General features: G+C 37.3%; 1 protein-coding gene across 1 annotated transcript in view; it reads left to right on the top strand.

The window, feature by feature from the left end:
- The window catches only part of ankib1a (ankyrin repeat and IBR domain containing 1a), a 65,675-nt gene that overhangs the window by 31,419 nt on the left and 16,660 nt on the right, over positions 1-17,596 (top strand). Inside the window, 11 exon segments of the mRNA XM_079829193.1 lie at positions 4,855-4,972; positions 7,774-7,982; positions 8,076-8,164; positions 8,792-8,936; positions 9,224-9,384; positions 12,008-12,096; positions 12,256-12,386; positions 15,939-16,073; positions 16,744-16,830; positions 16,928-16,994; positions 17,117-17,262. Coding sequence (XP_079685319.1) covers positions 4,855-4,972; positions 7,774-7,982; positions 8,076-8,164; positions 8,792-8,936; positions 9,224-9,384; positions 12,008-12,096; positions 12,256-12,386; positions 15,939-16,073; positions 16,744-16,830; positions 16,928-16,994; positions 17,117-17,262 — 1,377 coding nt within the window.

Genomic DNA, 17,596 nt, shown 5'->3' with positions numbered 1-17,596 from the left:
TAGTACCTTTTAAGGGTCTTGAGAGTGTAAAGTGCATTGTGCCAATGGAGGCCTTTCAGAGCCATCAGATTTCAACTAAAATATCTTCATTTGTGTTATGAAGATGAACGGAGGTCTTACGGGTGTCGAACGACATGAGGGTAAGTAATTAATGACAGAACTTTCATTTTTGGGTGAACTAACCCTTTAACTTTTTTGCTCACCAGTTACTGTGGCTAGTGGTTTTCCAAAGTTACTAGCCACTCAACATTTTCACTGGCCACAATTTTGACATTGATGCCATGAGGAAAAACTGCCTTATAGATATTTTTTATACTATCTCATAATTTGTCAGCAGGAATATTAGGCTGCTGTTACTTTAAGAGCTGGCGCACGGATCCATTATACTGTTACACATGCGTTTTCTTTCTCAAATGTTTACGTTCACTTAAAACAGAACTGACTGTGTTTACGTGAATACTCGCCAAGACCGGCATTTTGACTTTATTTTGTGTGTATTTGACAGTTTAAGCGCAATAAGCTGCGGAAAATAACTCAATTTAGTGCTGAGAGGCGGCTTTGTGTTCATACTTTGGGTGTGAGAACAAAATCTGCACGAATGAGTAAAATTATGCGCAATACGCACAATCCCACACCGAAATTCAAGCCCTGTAACGGCAATAATATTCATCCAGAGAAAGTGAGTGAGTGAGGGGAGGCGGGTTTTTGTGTAACTCGCTGTCTGAGAGATGAGAGAGAGAGAGAAAGAGCACCTGGTATCGTAGTTTATTATTTCAGTTATTAATTCATTGCCTTTAAAAAAAAAAAACTACAATTAAAAAATTGATTTATTAGAAAAATATAATTCAATCCCTCAAAGTAGCAGTGACTGCGTTACACGCCACTGCATTTGATGGGTTAGCGGGTGTTAATGTCAAGCCCTGCGCACCAGTATGTTTTTTTTGTATAGAATTTTAATACTTTTATTCAGCAAGGATGCATTGGTTAAAAGGGACAGTTTATAATGTTACAAAAATTATTTCTATTTCAAAGAAATACTTAAGAATATTAAGTAACATGACTGTTTTCAACATTCATAGTAATAAGAAACGTTTGAGCTTCAGCGAGGACCAATGAGGTTAATTCTCGTGTTACACATCACGTTTGAGCTTCAGCGAGAACCAATGAGGTTTGATCTCGCACGTCAAGGCGGTTCGGTTGAGCTTCTGCTTATTTTCGCTGGTCAATGTTTATATGTGTATAAAAGCCTAAATTAAATCTGTTCATAATATAAAGTGATCAAGTCTCTTCAGAAAATTTGGACTAAACCGCTCAATTCATGTGGATTAGTTTTACGATCTATTCATGGACTTTTTGAAGCGTCAGTGGTAGTTGCGTAGCTGTCACAGGGTTTCCGCTGGGTCTTAAAAAGTCTAGAATGTCAAAATCATTTTAGGCCTTAAAAAGTCTTCAATTCGCTGAAGTATTCTGTTTTAGGTCTTAAATCATTTTAAACCGGTCTTAATTTTCCTACGTCCATGTAACGATACTTCTAATGCTCATTGAAATCCCGCAGCACTTTAGAAGGTTTTATTTGATTTTAATCCGTGGTAGTGCTTTCTTTCGCTAGTCCAAATATAATTTGCTGTATTACGACTACAAGTGAGACCAGAGGTGGGTAGTAACGAATTACATTTACTTCGTTACATTTACTTGAGTACATTTTTTGGGTAACTTGTACTTTTAGAGTATATTTAAAGATGGGTACTTTTACTCTTACTCAAGTAAATTTCTTGTGAAAAAACTGTACTTTTACTTAGTTACATTCGGTGGCGTTCCTCCGCTACTGTAAAATGGTAATAATTATATGATATATTTTAAAATAAATTAATATGACTTTCGCAAGTCTCGCGAAACGTTGGAGAGGCTGCTTCGCAAGAGGTGGCTATACGCATCACCCGCTTATAATTAGCGCGCGTTTAGTTGGAAGATGCTGGCCGAAGCAGAGTAAGATGTGTGTGAGCTACGGGAGGCAGATTGCCCGTGGCCTCAAGTTCAGTCTATGATTTCACTCCAAGATATAGAATAGTTTCATAATGCGATGCATGCTGTGTGCACCAAAACTAACTGACATCTCAGCATACAAGAATTCCACCCTGAAAAGAACATGTAGCGGTAAGTGTCACAATGATGCCTATATTTGAACACTATTAATGGTCCTTTGGTAACTATGGGACATTTTCCCTTATTATAATACTATTTCACACACTGTCCGAGTGTTTTCCTCATATGCGCTCTTGTGCAAGCAATGACAAATCGTTTGAATCCTCCAAACAACACACGTCCACGAACAAACGTTCACATCACATTTACATATCCTTTTCTTCACAAAACGAAACGAATTGAATAGCCTAATGTGACATCTTGCATTTATACACAAATCCGGACAGACACCTGTCTGAAGTGTTAAAAATACATACAAATAAAAACGGTATTGTATTTTATTCCTACCTAAAGAATAGCCCATAGCCTATACTTATAAAAATATAAGAACAAAGTATCTTTTAAGAAGAGCTCTGGATAGCCCAGCACACCATTAATTTACACTGTTTTAACCATTAATAACACACACACACACACACACACACACACACACACACACTACATATATATATATATATATATATATATATATATATATATATATATATATATATATATATATATATATATATATATATATATATATATATATATATATATATATATATAATAAGGTTCATTAGTTTACATTAGTTAACATGAACTAATAATGAACTGCACTTATAAAGCATTTATTTATCTTTGTTAATGTTAATTTCAACATTTACTAATGCATTATTCAAATATTGTTAACATTAGTTAATGCACTGTGAACTAACATGAACAAACCATGAACAGCTGTATTTTTTATGAACTAACATTAACAAAGATTTACCAATGCTGAACAGAGGTGTTGTTCATGGTTAGTTCATGTTAACTAATACAACCTTATTGTAAAGTGTTACAGAGAGGTGTGTGAAAGCTCTCCAAGTTGCCTGAAATTCAGGGTTTTCGCTTCTTATCAATCAGATCGAAAGTAACTAGTAACTAACTACTTGAGTCGTTTTCTCATCGAATACTTTTTTACTCTTACTCAAGTAAATATTACGATTGTTACTTTTACTTTTACTTGAGTAAATATTTCCGTAAGTACTTGTACTTTTACTTGAGTACAGATTTTGGCTACTCTACCCACCTCTGAGTGAGACCAACATGCAGCTTATATTGCAGCCAATCAGCTTTCGTGTTATTGGAGTCTCTTTCAGATTGTACCACAGACACATAAAACGGATTTTATTCTTCAGCTAATAGTCCTCCAGTTTTTCATGATTCTGCGATTACTAAATCAACATGCATTATTTTGAGATCCTGCATTATTCCTAAACCAAAATAAACAAGATTTATGCATTTAGTTTGTTCTATTGTCATGTGTGACTATTGTGCATCTATTCTAACATAATACATAATATAGTAAATGTGGTATCCTAATTATGAAAAAAAAAAATGCAAATGCAAATTTCTGGAAATTACTTAATTATCTCAAAAAGTCGCGAAATCCTGCTGGGATTGAGCTATGAGGAAGTGCAAGTTTATCGACACTAGTTTATCTATTTGTTCAATTTGAATTAAATTAATTTACTTTGCAAGTAATTTTGTGACTGCATTTCCTTTTATAGGTCTTAAATTTCATTCATAATGGTCTTAAAAAGATCTCAAAAAGTCTTAAATTTGACTTGGTGAAACCTGCAGAAACCCTGTGTCAACGAAAGGGCAAAAAGCTCTGATTTCATCAAAATGATCTTCATTTGTTTTCTGAAGATGAACGATTTGGAATGACATGCGGGCGAGTAGTTATGACCGAATTAAATTTTTTTCGGTGGACTAACCCTTTAAAATGCCCCTTATATGCTATTTCGGATATTACCTTTCATGTGTGTTTTGTAGCTGATTGTAAAAGAATGTAAACGGGCTGCAAAGTTTCAAAGATCAAAATGCAGATAAATGGAGTTATTGTCTCCCAAATGAAACGAGGAGACACTTCCTGCACGAACATACGTTTGTAACACATTTGCATAATGCCATGCCTTTGGTCTTCATTGACTGTCTGCGAACAACGTCTACTTTTTTTCATTCAACATTCATAGTAATAATAAATGTTTCCAGAGCCACCAAATCTTTCAAAAACATTTAAAAAATCAGTTTTAAAAACTTTTCTCAGCAAACACTGATAAATGCAATTATTTGCACTTTATCAGAATATTATGTAATTCACTTTTAATTCCATTTGTTGAAAACACTTTTTATTTTAGTGTCCTTGTTACATGTAGTTACTATAGTAATTACTATAAAATTGTGCATATTTATGTGCAACTAACCTTAAACCAAAACCTAACCCTACAGTAAGTACATGTAGTTAAGTAAGTACACTCAGTGCTTAAATGTATAATTACACTGTAACACGGACACTTTAAAATAAAGTGTTACAGCCCAATATATACTGTAGGTAGAAGTTTTCAGGCTGAATTGTGCACGTGCATGTACGGCGTTATTTCTGTGCGGTGTGCACTGAAGAATTGAGCTCAAGATAGATCACATCTTGGTAATGTAATGTCACAGGATATTACATCAATCAAAAGAGGATAGACAGACTCATGATTGCTTTGTTTTGCTGTTCCAGACAGACTTGGCTATATAGAAGTTTAAAAAGAAAAGCATTATTAGTTCTCTTTCCATCACCTCTTTGCTTCACACTATTAACCTATCATTTATCTCTTCATCTCTCTTTCGCTCCAGCCATATGAGGGATTGAAACTTCAAGACTTGCGTCGGCTGAAAGACATGTTGATCGTGGAGACGGCGGACATGTTGCAGGCTCCTCTCTTCACGGCTGAGGCGCTGCTGCGAGCTCACGGTACTTTTGATGTCAAACAATTCCACGTCAGCCAATGAGAACGCTAGGTTTAGATGCATCATATTTTGCAATTGCATTACTATTGAATCCCAAGATTTTATGTACACACAACAAAAGTCTCTGACTTGATGTTCATGGTATTCTGTGAAACTTCATGTAATGCCCTGCTATATGTATAAGTATATTTTCATAGTATCCATGTAGCGTAGTACTACTGCAGGACTTATTATAAGGGATTAGAGATCAAGTGGTTAATGTATTGCAGAGGACTGTGACTGTGCCAGCGGATCCATTTGATCAGTTAAAGTTGTATGCCAAATTTGGTCAATTTCCAAGAGCCTTCATTCTTCAAGATATTACGAGCAAAAGGGTTTGGCTCGCCTTTATTACTGAGCAAACTAGAACATTCCATGCTTAAAGTCACCATGAAATCAAAATGTACTATTCTTATTTTTTATGGAATATTGCTGTATTTATTATGTAAAAAAATTAGGCATCATTATTTTGTTAAATTCATGTGCCTCATAAAAAAATCGAAATAACTTCCCTTCCCTCCTGCAGCGACATCTCTCTTCCTCTGATGATGTGTTTACTGGCGCGAGGGCGGGGCAACCTGTCACTTACATGAGATCGACCAATAGCAAACCACAACCATCCAATCAATTACCAATGGACAAAATCAAGCCCCTCCCTACATTTTTTTTTCTCATTTGAGAAGCCATTTCACTCAGATGTACACTCACCTAAAGGATTATTAGGAACACCTGTTCAATTTCTCATGAATGCAATTATCTAATCAACCAATCACATGGCAGTTGCTTCAATGCATTTAGGGGTGTGGTCCTGGTCAAGACAATCTCCTGAACTCCAAACTGAATGTCAGAATGGGAAAGAAAGGGGATTTAAGCAATTTTGAGTGTTGCATGGTTGTCGGTGCCAGACGGGCTGGTCTGAGAATTTCACAATCTGCTCAGTTACTGGGATTTTCACGCACAACCATTTCTAGGGTTTACAAAGAATGGTGTGAAAAGGGAAAAACATCCAGTATGCGGCAGTCCTGTGGGCGAAAATGCCTTGTTGATGCTAGAGGTCAGAGGAGAATGGGCCGACTGATTCAAGCTGATAGAAGAGCAACTTTGACTGAAATAACCACTCGTTACAACCGAGGTATGCAGCAAAGCATTTGTGAAGCCACAACACGCACAACCTTGAGGCAGATGGGCTACAACAGCAGAAGACCCCACCGGGTACCACTCATCTCCACTACAAATAGGAAAAAGAGGCTACAATTTGCACGAGCTCACCAAAATTGGACAGTTGAAGACTGGAAAAATGTTGCCTGGTCTGATGAGTCTGGATTTCTGTTGAGACATTCAGATGGTAGAGTCAGAATTTGGCGTAAACAGAATGAGAACATGGATCCATCATGCCTTGTTACCACTGTGCAGGCTGGTGGTGGTGGTGTAATGGTGTGGGGGATGTTTTCTTTAGGCCCCTTAGTGCCAATTGGGCATTGTTTAAATGCCACGGCCTACCTGAGCATTGTTTCTGACCATGTCCATCCCTTTATGACCACCATGTCCCCATCCTCTGATGGCTACTTCCAGCAGGATAATGCACCATGTCACAAAGCTCGAATCATTTCAAATTGGTTTCTTGAACATGACAATGAGTTCACTGTACTAAAATGGCCCCCACAGTCACCAGATCTCAACCCAATAGAGCATCTTTGGGATGTGGTGGAACTGGAGCTTCGTGCCCTGGATGTGCATCCCACAAATCTCCATCAACTGCAAGATGCTCTCCTATCAATATGGGCCAATATTTCTAAAGAATGCTTTCAGCACCTTGTTGAATCAATGCCATGTAGAATTAAGGCAGTTCTGAAGGCGAAAGGGGGTCAAACACAGTATTAGTATGTGTTCCTAATAATCCTTTAGGTGAGTGTACGTCACAATAGGGAAGAAAAGACTCGCAACTTTCGTTTCATGCCGGCTTTAATATTTAATATTTTGCACAAATTCAGACATTCAAAAAAAAAAAAAAAACTGGAGGTAGATTTAATATAATATATTTTGGAAAATTAAAATTACTAATGACAGAATTCTGTTAGAATTTTATTTGGCTGTTTTGGAGGAAAAACTCAAGATTTATACGGCATAAATTGCTTTTACCGCATCAAGCATATCAGGTGTATGTTGTTTTAAAAAGTTGGATGTTAAAAGGTTAATTTTGAAGGCATATCTGACCTTAGCATAGTTTGCATATTACATCAGTGTGCACTGTTTCTGAAATCCCTGGAATGCCTTGATTTATAGTCTTGAGTTTTCTTCTGGGAACGAACCGGTCACAATATTACTCATTTAAATAATTCCCACCCAAGTCATATGTTAAATAAAGGGGCGGGCCTGGTTGAGTTAGTGGGACATTTCCCAAACACGCTTGAAGTGGTTGACCAATCACAACACACTGGTCCAGCCGACCAATCAGAGCACAGTGTCCTTTTCAGACAAAGGGGCTTCATAGAGACAGGAACTAAACAGAGCGTTACTGACAGGAGCTGCAACAATGGAGAATATGGGGAAAATAATGTTTTTTAAGCATGAAAACCTATTCTAGTAGACTTTCCCAATTTATAAAAATAATTGAAAACAGGAAGCTTTGTCATAGTTATGTCCAAAATACTGAAAAAAATATCTTCCCTTATTGTGTTTGACTATAGGGGGCCTGTAAGTCAAAACCACTGCGTTATGGGAAGGTTTTACTGTCAGTAAGTTTAAGCCTTCTTTTCTGCTGAACAGACTGGGACAGGGAAAAACTTCTGGAGGACTGGATGTCTAATGCAGAGGACTGCTGTCAGCGCTCAGGTGTTCAGATGCCAACTCCCCCACCGAGTGGCTACAATGCTTGGGACACTCTGCCTTCACCCAGAACTCCCAGAACCACTCGCTCCTCGGTCACCTCCCCTGATGATATCAGCCTGCTGTCACCTGTTGATGGCCTTGCCCTGGTTAGATTCATCTTTATTATCCATGTATTCAAAATATCCCAAATTATCCAAATTTTGACACAAGTCTGTTCACTGTTTCTTATCCCCATGTAGTGTGGAATTTGCATGTGCACCATATCTGTGTTTGAGGACCCTGTGGACATGTCGTGTGGACACGAGTTCTGCCGGGCATGCTGGGAAGGGTAAGCATTGGAATATACGTTTGTTTTAAAGCACAAGCTCATATTATGTTCGGTGTTCGGTTATCATCATAACACATCCATTACTGTTAATTTAAGATTTAAAAAAAAAAGAAATGCTTTTCTTTGTCAAGAATACATTAAATTGATCAAAAATGACAGTAAAAACATTTATAATGTTACACAACATATTTATGTTTCAAATAAATGCCGTTCCACAAAAATAGTAATATTAAATATTAACGTTGGTAATAGAAAATAGTTGAAGTGGTTACAATATTTCACATTATTAGTGTTTTGCCATTGTTTTGATCAAACAATTGCTTTCAAAACTTTAAAAAACATTAAAATACTTTTGAATGCCCTTGATTAGTTTGCAATAAACTTCAAATATATTGCTTTTATACTTTATAATCACTAACTATAAGTCAATATCTATTTGATTATGGCTTTCACAGTATCCCCCCCTCCCAAAAAAATATTTTGCTTTGCTTCAATTTTGTTTTAAATCCTGTGGAGAAAATGAATAGAAAAACACTTCCACTGAAAAAGCACTCTATTGCACTATAATGCTGGTTGTTTCTGATCCATATATTCATAACCTTTAAACACTGTTTGTCTGGATGTCAGGTTTTTGAATCTGAAGATCCAAGAAGGGGAAGCACATAACATCTTTTGCCCTGCTTATGACTGCTTCCAGCTGGTTCCTGTGGAGGTCATTGAGAGCGTTGTCTCCAGAGAGATGGATAAGCGCTACCTGCAGTTTGACATTAAGGTACAATTGGAGCTCACAAAGCCCCATTTCAGAGCTGCCATTTCTTTTCTCTTATCATAGACTGTCTGACGCTGGCTTTGAATCAAAATGCTGACAGCATCCTGCTGTTGCTTGAGTTCACGCCAGAGCAAAAAAATAAGCTTTTGTAAACACACTTGCTCAGAATGTTTGATTGTTGGGTAAATATCACGTCAATTTGATTTGGATGATTTAAAGAGTCAAATATGGGGTGATTTACGTCATCCAAAACAAATAGGGCATTTCGACACATTTCTTTCCGTCTCCAGGCTTTTGTGGATAATAATCCTTCCATTCGCTGGTGCCCGGTAGCCAGATGTGAAAGAGCCGTACGATTGACCAGACCAGGACCTGGAGCCTCTGACACTCGGAGCTTCCCCTTGCTCAAAGCCCCTGCTGTAGACTGTGGGAAAGGCCATCTCTTCTGCTGGTATGTTAAAGAGACAAATTCTTGATTTTGTTTTTGTGCTCAACTAGAATAGACATTGACATTTTGACATTGTTGCAGCTCCTCTCTTCCCCGTCTGTCAGTAGGGCATCATTTTTCATCATCATTTTCGTCAACAACCTTTTTTCACTGCCGAAAACAAGACGATAACTAAATAAAAACTAGTGTTGGATGACAAAAACTATGACGAAAATCAACTGTCATTTTCGTCAAGAAATAAAAACGAGACGAAAATGTTAGGGAGGGACGATTAGGAAAGAGATCCAGTCAGAACTGATGTCCTGTGTCACAGATGCGCACATTTGATTTGAAATTTTATTTAGATTAGATCGTGATTAGATCGTGCTGATCTAACCGCTGGAAAACAGGCTCACGCAACCCCAATCCAGCGCTCCAGAGCGGCTCACAATCAATGAATGGCGCACATTTATGCCAGGCAATTGTTTATGAACTAATGCTGATGATTAATAACAATGTTTACTTTACGACTTTTATACAGTAATATGTTTTAGACGGTTTTAACAATGCATATTTTATCTCCTTCATCTGAACTTGAATGAGCTCCTGCAACTGCAATAGTAAGGCGCAGACATTTCAAAATAAGAGTCAATGTGTATTTCGAGCTCGTTTATAGTTAAAAGTCACGCATTATATATTCGTTTTTGGTTACACAATAAACTGTATTTAATTAAATTCCCATTTAATTCATAGTCAGGAGGAAAGACCAGTATTTGACACATATTCAATAAAGTATCAGGGTTGTAATAGTTAACTAAAACCATAAAATAAATTAAATAAATGTTAACTGAAATTAAAATAAATAAATAAACTAACTTATTTGAGGTTTTATCTTAACCTGATATGGTCTACTAACTAAAACAGAAATACAAAGTTATAAAAACTATATAGATGTTTTTAAAAAACAAACAAAAAAGTGTATTTTTAATGTCAAAAACAAAATGATGTCAAAATGTGAGTTCAAGTGACAGTCGGTTATGTAAGGCTTAAATGCTGAATGTATTACAATTTAACTAAACTCATTAGATTTTAGGAGAATAAATCTATTGTAGATTTAGTCGACTAAAACTAGACTAAAACTAAAAACAATCCAGGTGACTAAAATATGACTAAAACAAAATGGCATTTTAGTCAAAAGACTATGACTAAACTAAATCAAAATTTGCTGTCAAAATTAACACTGGCTGTGACGGTATGGGATTGTTTCTTAACGCGGTGAAGACGCAACTAAACTCGCGGTTTGGCGGATAACCGCTGCAGCTTTATTTTCCGGTCTTCATGTTTCGTGACAGGAGAAACCAACTTTGTTTGGTTTCAGCAAGGATCTTAACGGAGTGACAATGTTGCTTGCAGCACTGAATACACGCTCCGAGGGAGTGCTCATAGCACATATAGTCATATATTTTCTGGTAACTTTCATCCTATGCAATAAAATGTATTTATTTCTACACAGTGCCACTACCTCCTTTTCGCGACCAGTGCAATGTTCACATCAATCTGTATTTTGTAGCCTAAAGCCTATATTATGCTCTTATTCTCCATTTCATTATTTTTTATTTAATGTTTTTGCCATCTGCTGTGTTGTATCTCGAGCCATTTCTCCAGCTCTTAAAGTCTTATCTTAACTTGATCATGTAAATGTGCAGCAGAAATTCAGAGCATTGATTGGCGTTTCCATAAGTTTTGCCCAGTTATTCACAGGATTTTCTATTTCTAATTATTAACATAATATACATATTAACAACAATAATATGAAATAAAATGTATTTATATAACTGTTGTTCAATAGGAAGAATGGAACAGTTTTTGTCATCGTTTGCAACCCATTTTTTGTAGAAAAAATTATTCAAAGTTTCAACAAGTTGCGTTTGGACGAGTGCGTTTATATCCAAGGACTGTTACCTGAAAAACAATGTCTAAAGACATAAGACTCGAAGTTTAGCTCAACTCATCAGAACTAAGCAATGTTAGGGCAGGTTGAGCTCGACTTGTTCTTTCTGCAGCTTTCTCTTCTTTTCTCAACAGTACGGAATGGCACCATTTCTTCAATCAAATAGCAAGTCATGAATAATGTCATCTGGCGCTATCGCCGTCAACTGTAACTTATTGCCTAAACCACATAAGAGAAGGATCGCCACTTGCAATTAAAATCTAACTCCAACTGTTTACGTTATGCTTTTGTCTTTTATGCCTGTGTTTGTGTATATTTAACTGAACATTATCTGTAAACATCACAAGTTGGGATGCTCATTTCGGTTAATTTTCCCGACCGACAACCGGCGCTCATTATCCGATTATTAACAGTTAACTGATAAGATTATAATATTGAATTGGCATTAAATAAAAATAAAATAATAGTAAAATAATATAAATATTTTTTTTGTGATTTTGTAGTAAAGATTCTACAAATTAACTTTATTTTATATACATTTTTATATATTATTATATATTATATTATTATTTGTTTCTTTTGATTTTGATATATGACATTCTTGACAGCTTTCGTGAGCTTCACCAGATGTTAATGTGCGTCCTGCAAAATGCCATCAAAGCACCGTTCATGTTTATCTCTTGGTTTTCTTCTCAGGGAGTGTCTTGGTGATGCTCATGAGCCCTGTGACTGTGAGACATGGAAGATGTGGCTGCAGAAGGTGTCTGAAATGAAGCCTGAAGAATGTAGGACTTTACTGTATTGTTCGTCCAGACCATGCATTTAATCAAATGATTCAGCATGCATTAACGTTTGACCTGCACCTTTATTTAATGGGTGTTCATGATGACATAAAACCTGCTGCTGTAGGTTTTAATATTGAACTCCTCCCTGTCTCTAAACAGTGGCTGGTGTGAGCGAAGCTTATGAAGATGCTGCCAACTGCCTGTGGCTGCTCACCAACTCTAAACCTTGTGCCAACTGCAAATCCCCCATCCAGAAAAACGAAGGCTGTAATCACATGCAGTGCGCGAAGGTCAGTGCAGAATAGCTTATGTGGACAAAATTATCAACTGATACATTATGGACCAAAAAGGTCAGCTGGTAATCACACATGCATGGCACGTTTATTAAGGTTCAATATTTGGCTGCTGGAATTGATTATCAGGGGCATTTTACCCCTATGAGATCACTTTTTTTTTAATATATAAAAACACAACATATTGTCCATTTAAAGTAAAAAAACATACATTTACTCAATAAACTGAAGTAGATTATTCATAAATGTAGATTTTAATTGCAGTTTTGTGATCTTAAGTTCAACGACAAGTAATATTACTCTTTAAACAATATTTTTTTTATACAATTTGTACAAACAAGAAATTAATATTGAGTAAATTTCAGTGACCAGCTGTTCTATTTATAAGAAATATTAACTCTCTTGGAAAATGACATGTAAATGAAAATATGTACTTGGATAACAGATAAAAACCCATTCAAGGATATTTTTGCCCCATATTTTAAATATCTAGGACATTTTTGTCATGTTAATGGCATGGAAGAAACTCAACACTGTTGATTAAACTGATGATTTTTGGGACGCTATTGGAAACAAATATTGGAAACAAACTTAAAACAAATATCTCCCTCAATAACGTGCTTGTCAACAAAATTGCGCTGGCATTAAATGAACATTTATATAGTATTTGTCCTATAACATGACGTTTAGTCCTCATAACTCATAAAAAATCTCTTACTGACATCATATGAGTGTGTGTGTATGTGTGTGACCATGACACAAGATGCATGTGTGATGCAAACCGCCTGGCCCTTTGACGTCAGAGGCAGGTGTTTGAACAAAGGCAGAGCGGAGGTCATATCCTCACTGTTTTCTTAATGAAGGCTTAACTAAGGCTCTGATTGACAGGCGCAGGGGGAAGGGGACGCTATTCACACCACCATCATGTGAAAAAACAAACAAGTGTTGAATGCTCACTCGTGCCTTGGTGGCTGTTTATAATGTGAAATAAAAAGGGTCTCGTACTGTCTGGTCTGTGGTTGCTTTAGTACACTCGCTTGCTGTTTAGTAACATGTATGCTGATTTAAATCTGTTGAGGGTTTATGTTTACGTGCACCCTCTTAATGCAGTTATAATGATATTTAGGTAATTTTGCAATAAAAGGGGACCTATTATGCCCTTTCGGAAAGTCTTGATTTGTTTTTTGGCTCTACTAGAATAGGTTTTCTTGAAGGGTTACCAAACCCTAAACCAACTTTTTTTAGTTAATGATCTGCAAGACTGGGGCTTTATTAATGCTGTTCATTGATTCGAGTCAATGTTTTGACATTTGGGTATAAAATGTTTTAATTCTACAATATATGGTGTAAAACCGTCTTGCAAAGGTTGAACGGTGGCTACTGCAGTTGAATTTTGCTATTGGACGTTGTAGGTCTTCGTGACGTATGATGGTTTTTCCAACTGCTCACTATCCGCGCCCCTGGCACGAGCTCACCACGCCCTCAGAAATGTTTCCCCTATCACATGATGAGAACGGCTTCACTCCAGTATGAACTGTCATGTTACATGAAGTAGAAACATTATGGATGAAACTGACTTGACACTTGCTTTAACATTGTAATGAAGAAAATGCGGTTAAATAATGCAGTTGTCAGTACACGTCAGGCTTTTCTTGCAATATTATTGCCGCCTGTCATGTGTACAGACAGATAAGTTTCATACATGAGATGCGCTTTCAAACTGCAAGTGGCTGCCGTGGTAACGAACAACAATACCGTAACGTGCTGGCGTATATAGTTTAACTTTTATTTGAGGAAATCTGTTTATAATAGGCTTTTAGGTTTGAACTTATTGGCCCTGCGCTGCTTATTGATTCCGTTCATTTGAAAATTCATTGCATGTGTCTGATCTATTTTCAGTGGCATTCAGTGTAAGGATTTGACTGTTCATAGATTAGGTCAGTTCTCTTGCGTTGCTGCTTCGCTAGCATAGTCGGCATCGGGAGTTAACGCAGTTTGAGCCAGCGGCTCGCCGCATTGATAAGGCTCTGTGTCTACAGACAGTGGTGGGGGAGAATGACCGCTCTGTTGCAAAGCTGCTGGCGTCACTCCAGTCATTCTCCATCTTTGCGACTCGCGAGTCTGACAGCTGTCAATCAATCCGTCACTGCGGGTCTCATGTGCACGCCCTCCGCTCAGTCCCGCCCTCGGTTCATCCCCTCTGTCTCCGCTGGGCTCTACCCACTTTTCCAGCATTTTTCAGATATTGCCAGTGGGTGGAGTTAAGCGCTGAGCTGTGGTTTAGTTACCCTTTAAATAAAAAAAACCCATATATTATTACATTGTTGCAGCTCCTCTCTTCAAATGTTGCGTTCCCGTTCATTTTTATTATGCCCTTCACTTGCTAACTTCCCTCTGTCTCGTTCACTCGGATGTGTGTCATTGCTTACGTTGCATGAGTGCCCACTACTGGAGGAACATTTGCTATGGACTGAACTGGAACGTCCTAAGCCCTTGATTACTTGGAATCCACTATGGAGTTGATTTATTATTTATTTTTTTCCTTTACGAAATCGTTTAATGCAGAATTCTATATGTATATAGGTGTGTTTGGGTTGTTTTAAATGTTCTTAAAAATAATTAAAATATCATTGAGTTGTTTGTGGTGGGGTAAATTAAACACAATATACAGTGACGTCACAATCGTGTTGCATTGTGCTATATGAAGCTGCCTGAAGTGTACATATGAAGTAGACTCGCTCCCTCAGTCAAAATAGAGGGAGCGGGGGTCTGTCCATATAACCAGCCTCGTCCACTTCACGAGGTGGAACGCACTTCAAAATGGTGGCAGGGATTCCCCCGAGGGGAAGTGCTTAGGGAAGTTCGCAAGTGTGTGTTCAAAAGTGGAGTGGAACGCAGCCCCAGTCTGTCAGTAACGCTCGGTTTAGTTCCTGTCTCTATGAAGCCCCTCCTACTGAAAAGCACAATGTGCTCTGATTGGTCGGCTGGATCAGTGTGTTGTGATTGGTCAAGCACTTTCAGTGTGTTTGGGAAATGTCCCGCCCCTTACCATAACCGTGAGTTTCAACACACTACTATCTAACTCAACCAGTTATTTAGCGTATGCCTTGGACAGGAATTATTTAAATGAGGAATATTGTGGCGTGTTCGTTCCTAGAAGAAAACTTAAGACTACAATGGAGGTGTTTCATGGAGTTCAGGAACACTGACACCGATATAGAGAATAACTCCCACTGGAGGGACTTTGTGCTTTTTCATGGCTCAAATCACAATATTACATACTAAAGAAAATTGAACATGTTAAAAAAGCATAATAGGACCCCTTTATGTCCTTACTCTGATTAATGTAATTGATCACATTATTGGTGCACATGTAAACCCAGTCATTAATAAAGAGGAAGAGAAGACTGGAATGTATGAGAGCAGTCGGTGTCAGTCGTTCAATACAAAACATTCTGTAAATCAACTTTACAGCTGCTTAGTGCTTGCTTATTTGATCCTGTTTCATCGTGAGTCTTGCTCTCCTTTCTCTTCTCAATCTCTTTGCAGTGCAAGTATGATTTCTGCTGGATTTGTCTTGAGGAATGGAAGAAACACAGCTCCTCTACTGGAGGGTACTATCGATGCACACGCTACGAGGTCATCCAACAGGTGGAGGAACAGTCCAAGGAAATGACTGTGGAGGTACACACGCCTAAAATGAGTGTACACACATGGCAACCATTCAAGGAATGAGTTTACTTGTATCTTTTGTGATTTTTGTTTGTTGACTGCCAAGAATGGCAGTCTCAAAACACTAAACTTTTACTTTCCAGGCTCATATTTCTCATCTGTAGAAAGTAACAAAACAGGTTCTCCTTTATACAGTAGTGGCCAAAAGTGATATCCGGACTAATAAAAAATATTTAAAAAAAAAATTGTAGACATTGTGTTGTGCTTGGAGTAAATGGAACATGGAAATTGTGCAAACATAATTTTTGGCCAGGATGTCATACAAAGAAACCAATAAAATATTAATAACTTGTGTTGTTATCAATGTATGCTTTTTCCTGTGAGCTTTTTGCTTTTCTGTGCAATTTTTGCACAGTAAAATAAACCTGTAGCTGTAGTTTGCCTTTTTTGCCAAATAATTTCGCAGATAAATACCTTAACCAAGTTTAGTGTTTTGTTCTTCCCTCATATTTAAAAATAATATAAAATAATTTCCTCATATTTTGACGGATTCATTGAACTTGTAGGGTCACTAAAAACAAACATCACTTTTGGTCACTACTGTATGTGGTTATGAGTGTGAATTTCAGTCTTGAAGTTGGGAGTCACTCAACTATGTCAAGTATGTTTTGTGTCCTCGCAGGCAGAAAAAAAGCACAAGAGTTTTCAGGAACTTGACCGTTTTATGCATTATTACACACGATACAAGAACCACGAACACAGTTACCAGGTAGGAGTTTTTTATAATGTATGTCTTCAAAACATTGCAGCTTTTGCCCTGTTTTTGGTTGACAGTCACTCATCAAAGGTGATTTCTTTTAAACTAGTTAGAAGAAAGACTCCTGAAAACAGCCAAAGAAAAGATGGAGCAGCTGAGCAAAGCTTTCATTGGAAGTGAGTAGGAATTTGATTAATCAGACCACGTCAGATGTATGTCAATGTTATTATAAACAGGTCTATGGTGTATTTTGAAAAATATGAATGTATAAAAATGTCAATGTATCTGTTTCTTCAAGGGGACGGAGCCCCACCTGACACCACGTTCATTGAGGATGGTGTGCATGAACTTCTCAAGACCCGACGCATCCTTAAGTGCTCTTATCCATATAGTTTCTTCTTGGAGCCCAAAAGCACAAAGAAAGAAATATTTGAACTTATGCAGGTACTGAGATCGATATTCATTCACTGCTTAAAGGGATAGTTCACCCAAAAATGACAATTCACCCATGTGTCATTCCAAACCCATAAGACTTTTGTTCATCTTTGGAACACAAATGAAGATCTTAATGAAATCTGAGGGTTCTGATCCTACATTGAAAGTCTATTCACCCAAAACTCTGACACTCAAAACGTTCATAAAGAGATCCTAAATAAAATGGAAGGAGCGGATTTAATCCAAGTCTTCTGAAAAGACACCCTAAGTACGCACACATAAAGCCGCCTCTCAGCACTAAATTTAGTTATTTTTTGCTGCTTATTGCTCTTAAGCAGTCAAA

This window comes from Gobio gobio, assembly GCF_949357685.1.
Source record: "Gobio gobio genome assembly, chromosome: 11".
NCBI classification, from domain to species: domain Eukaryota; kingdom Metazoa; phylum Chordata; class Actinopteri; order Cypriniformes; family Gobionidae; genus Gobio; species Gobio gobio.
Note: the sequence above shows the minus strand (reverse complement) of the source record. Positions and strands in the feature narration are given on the sequence as shown.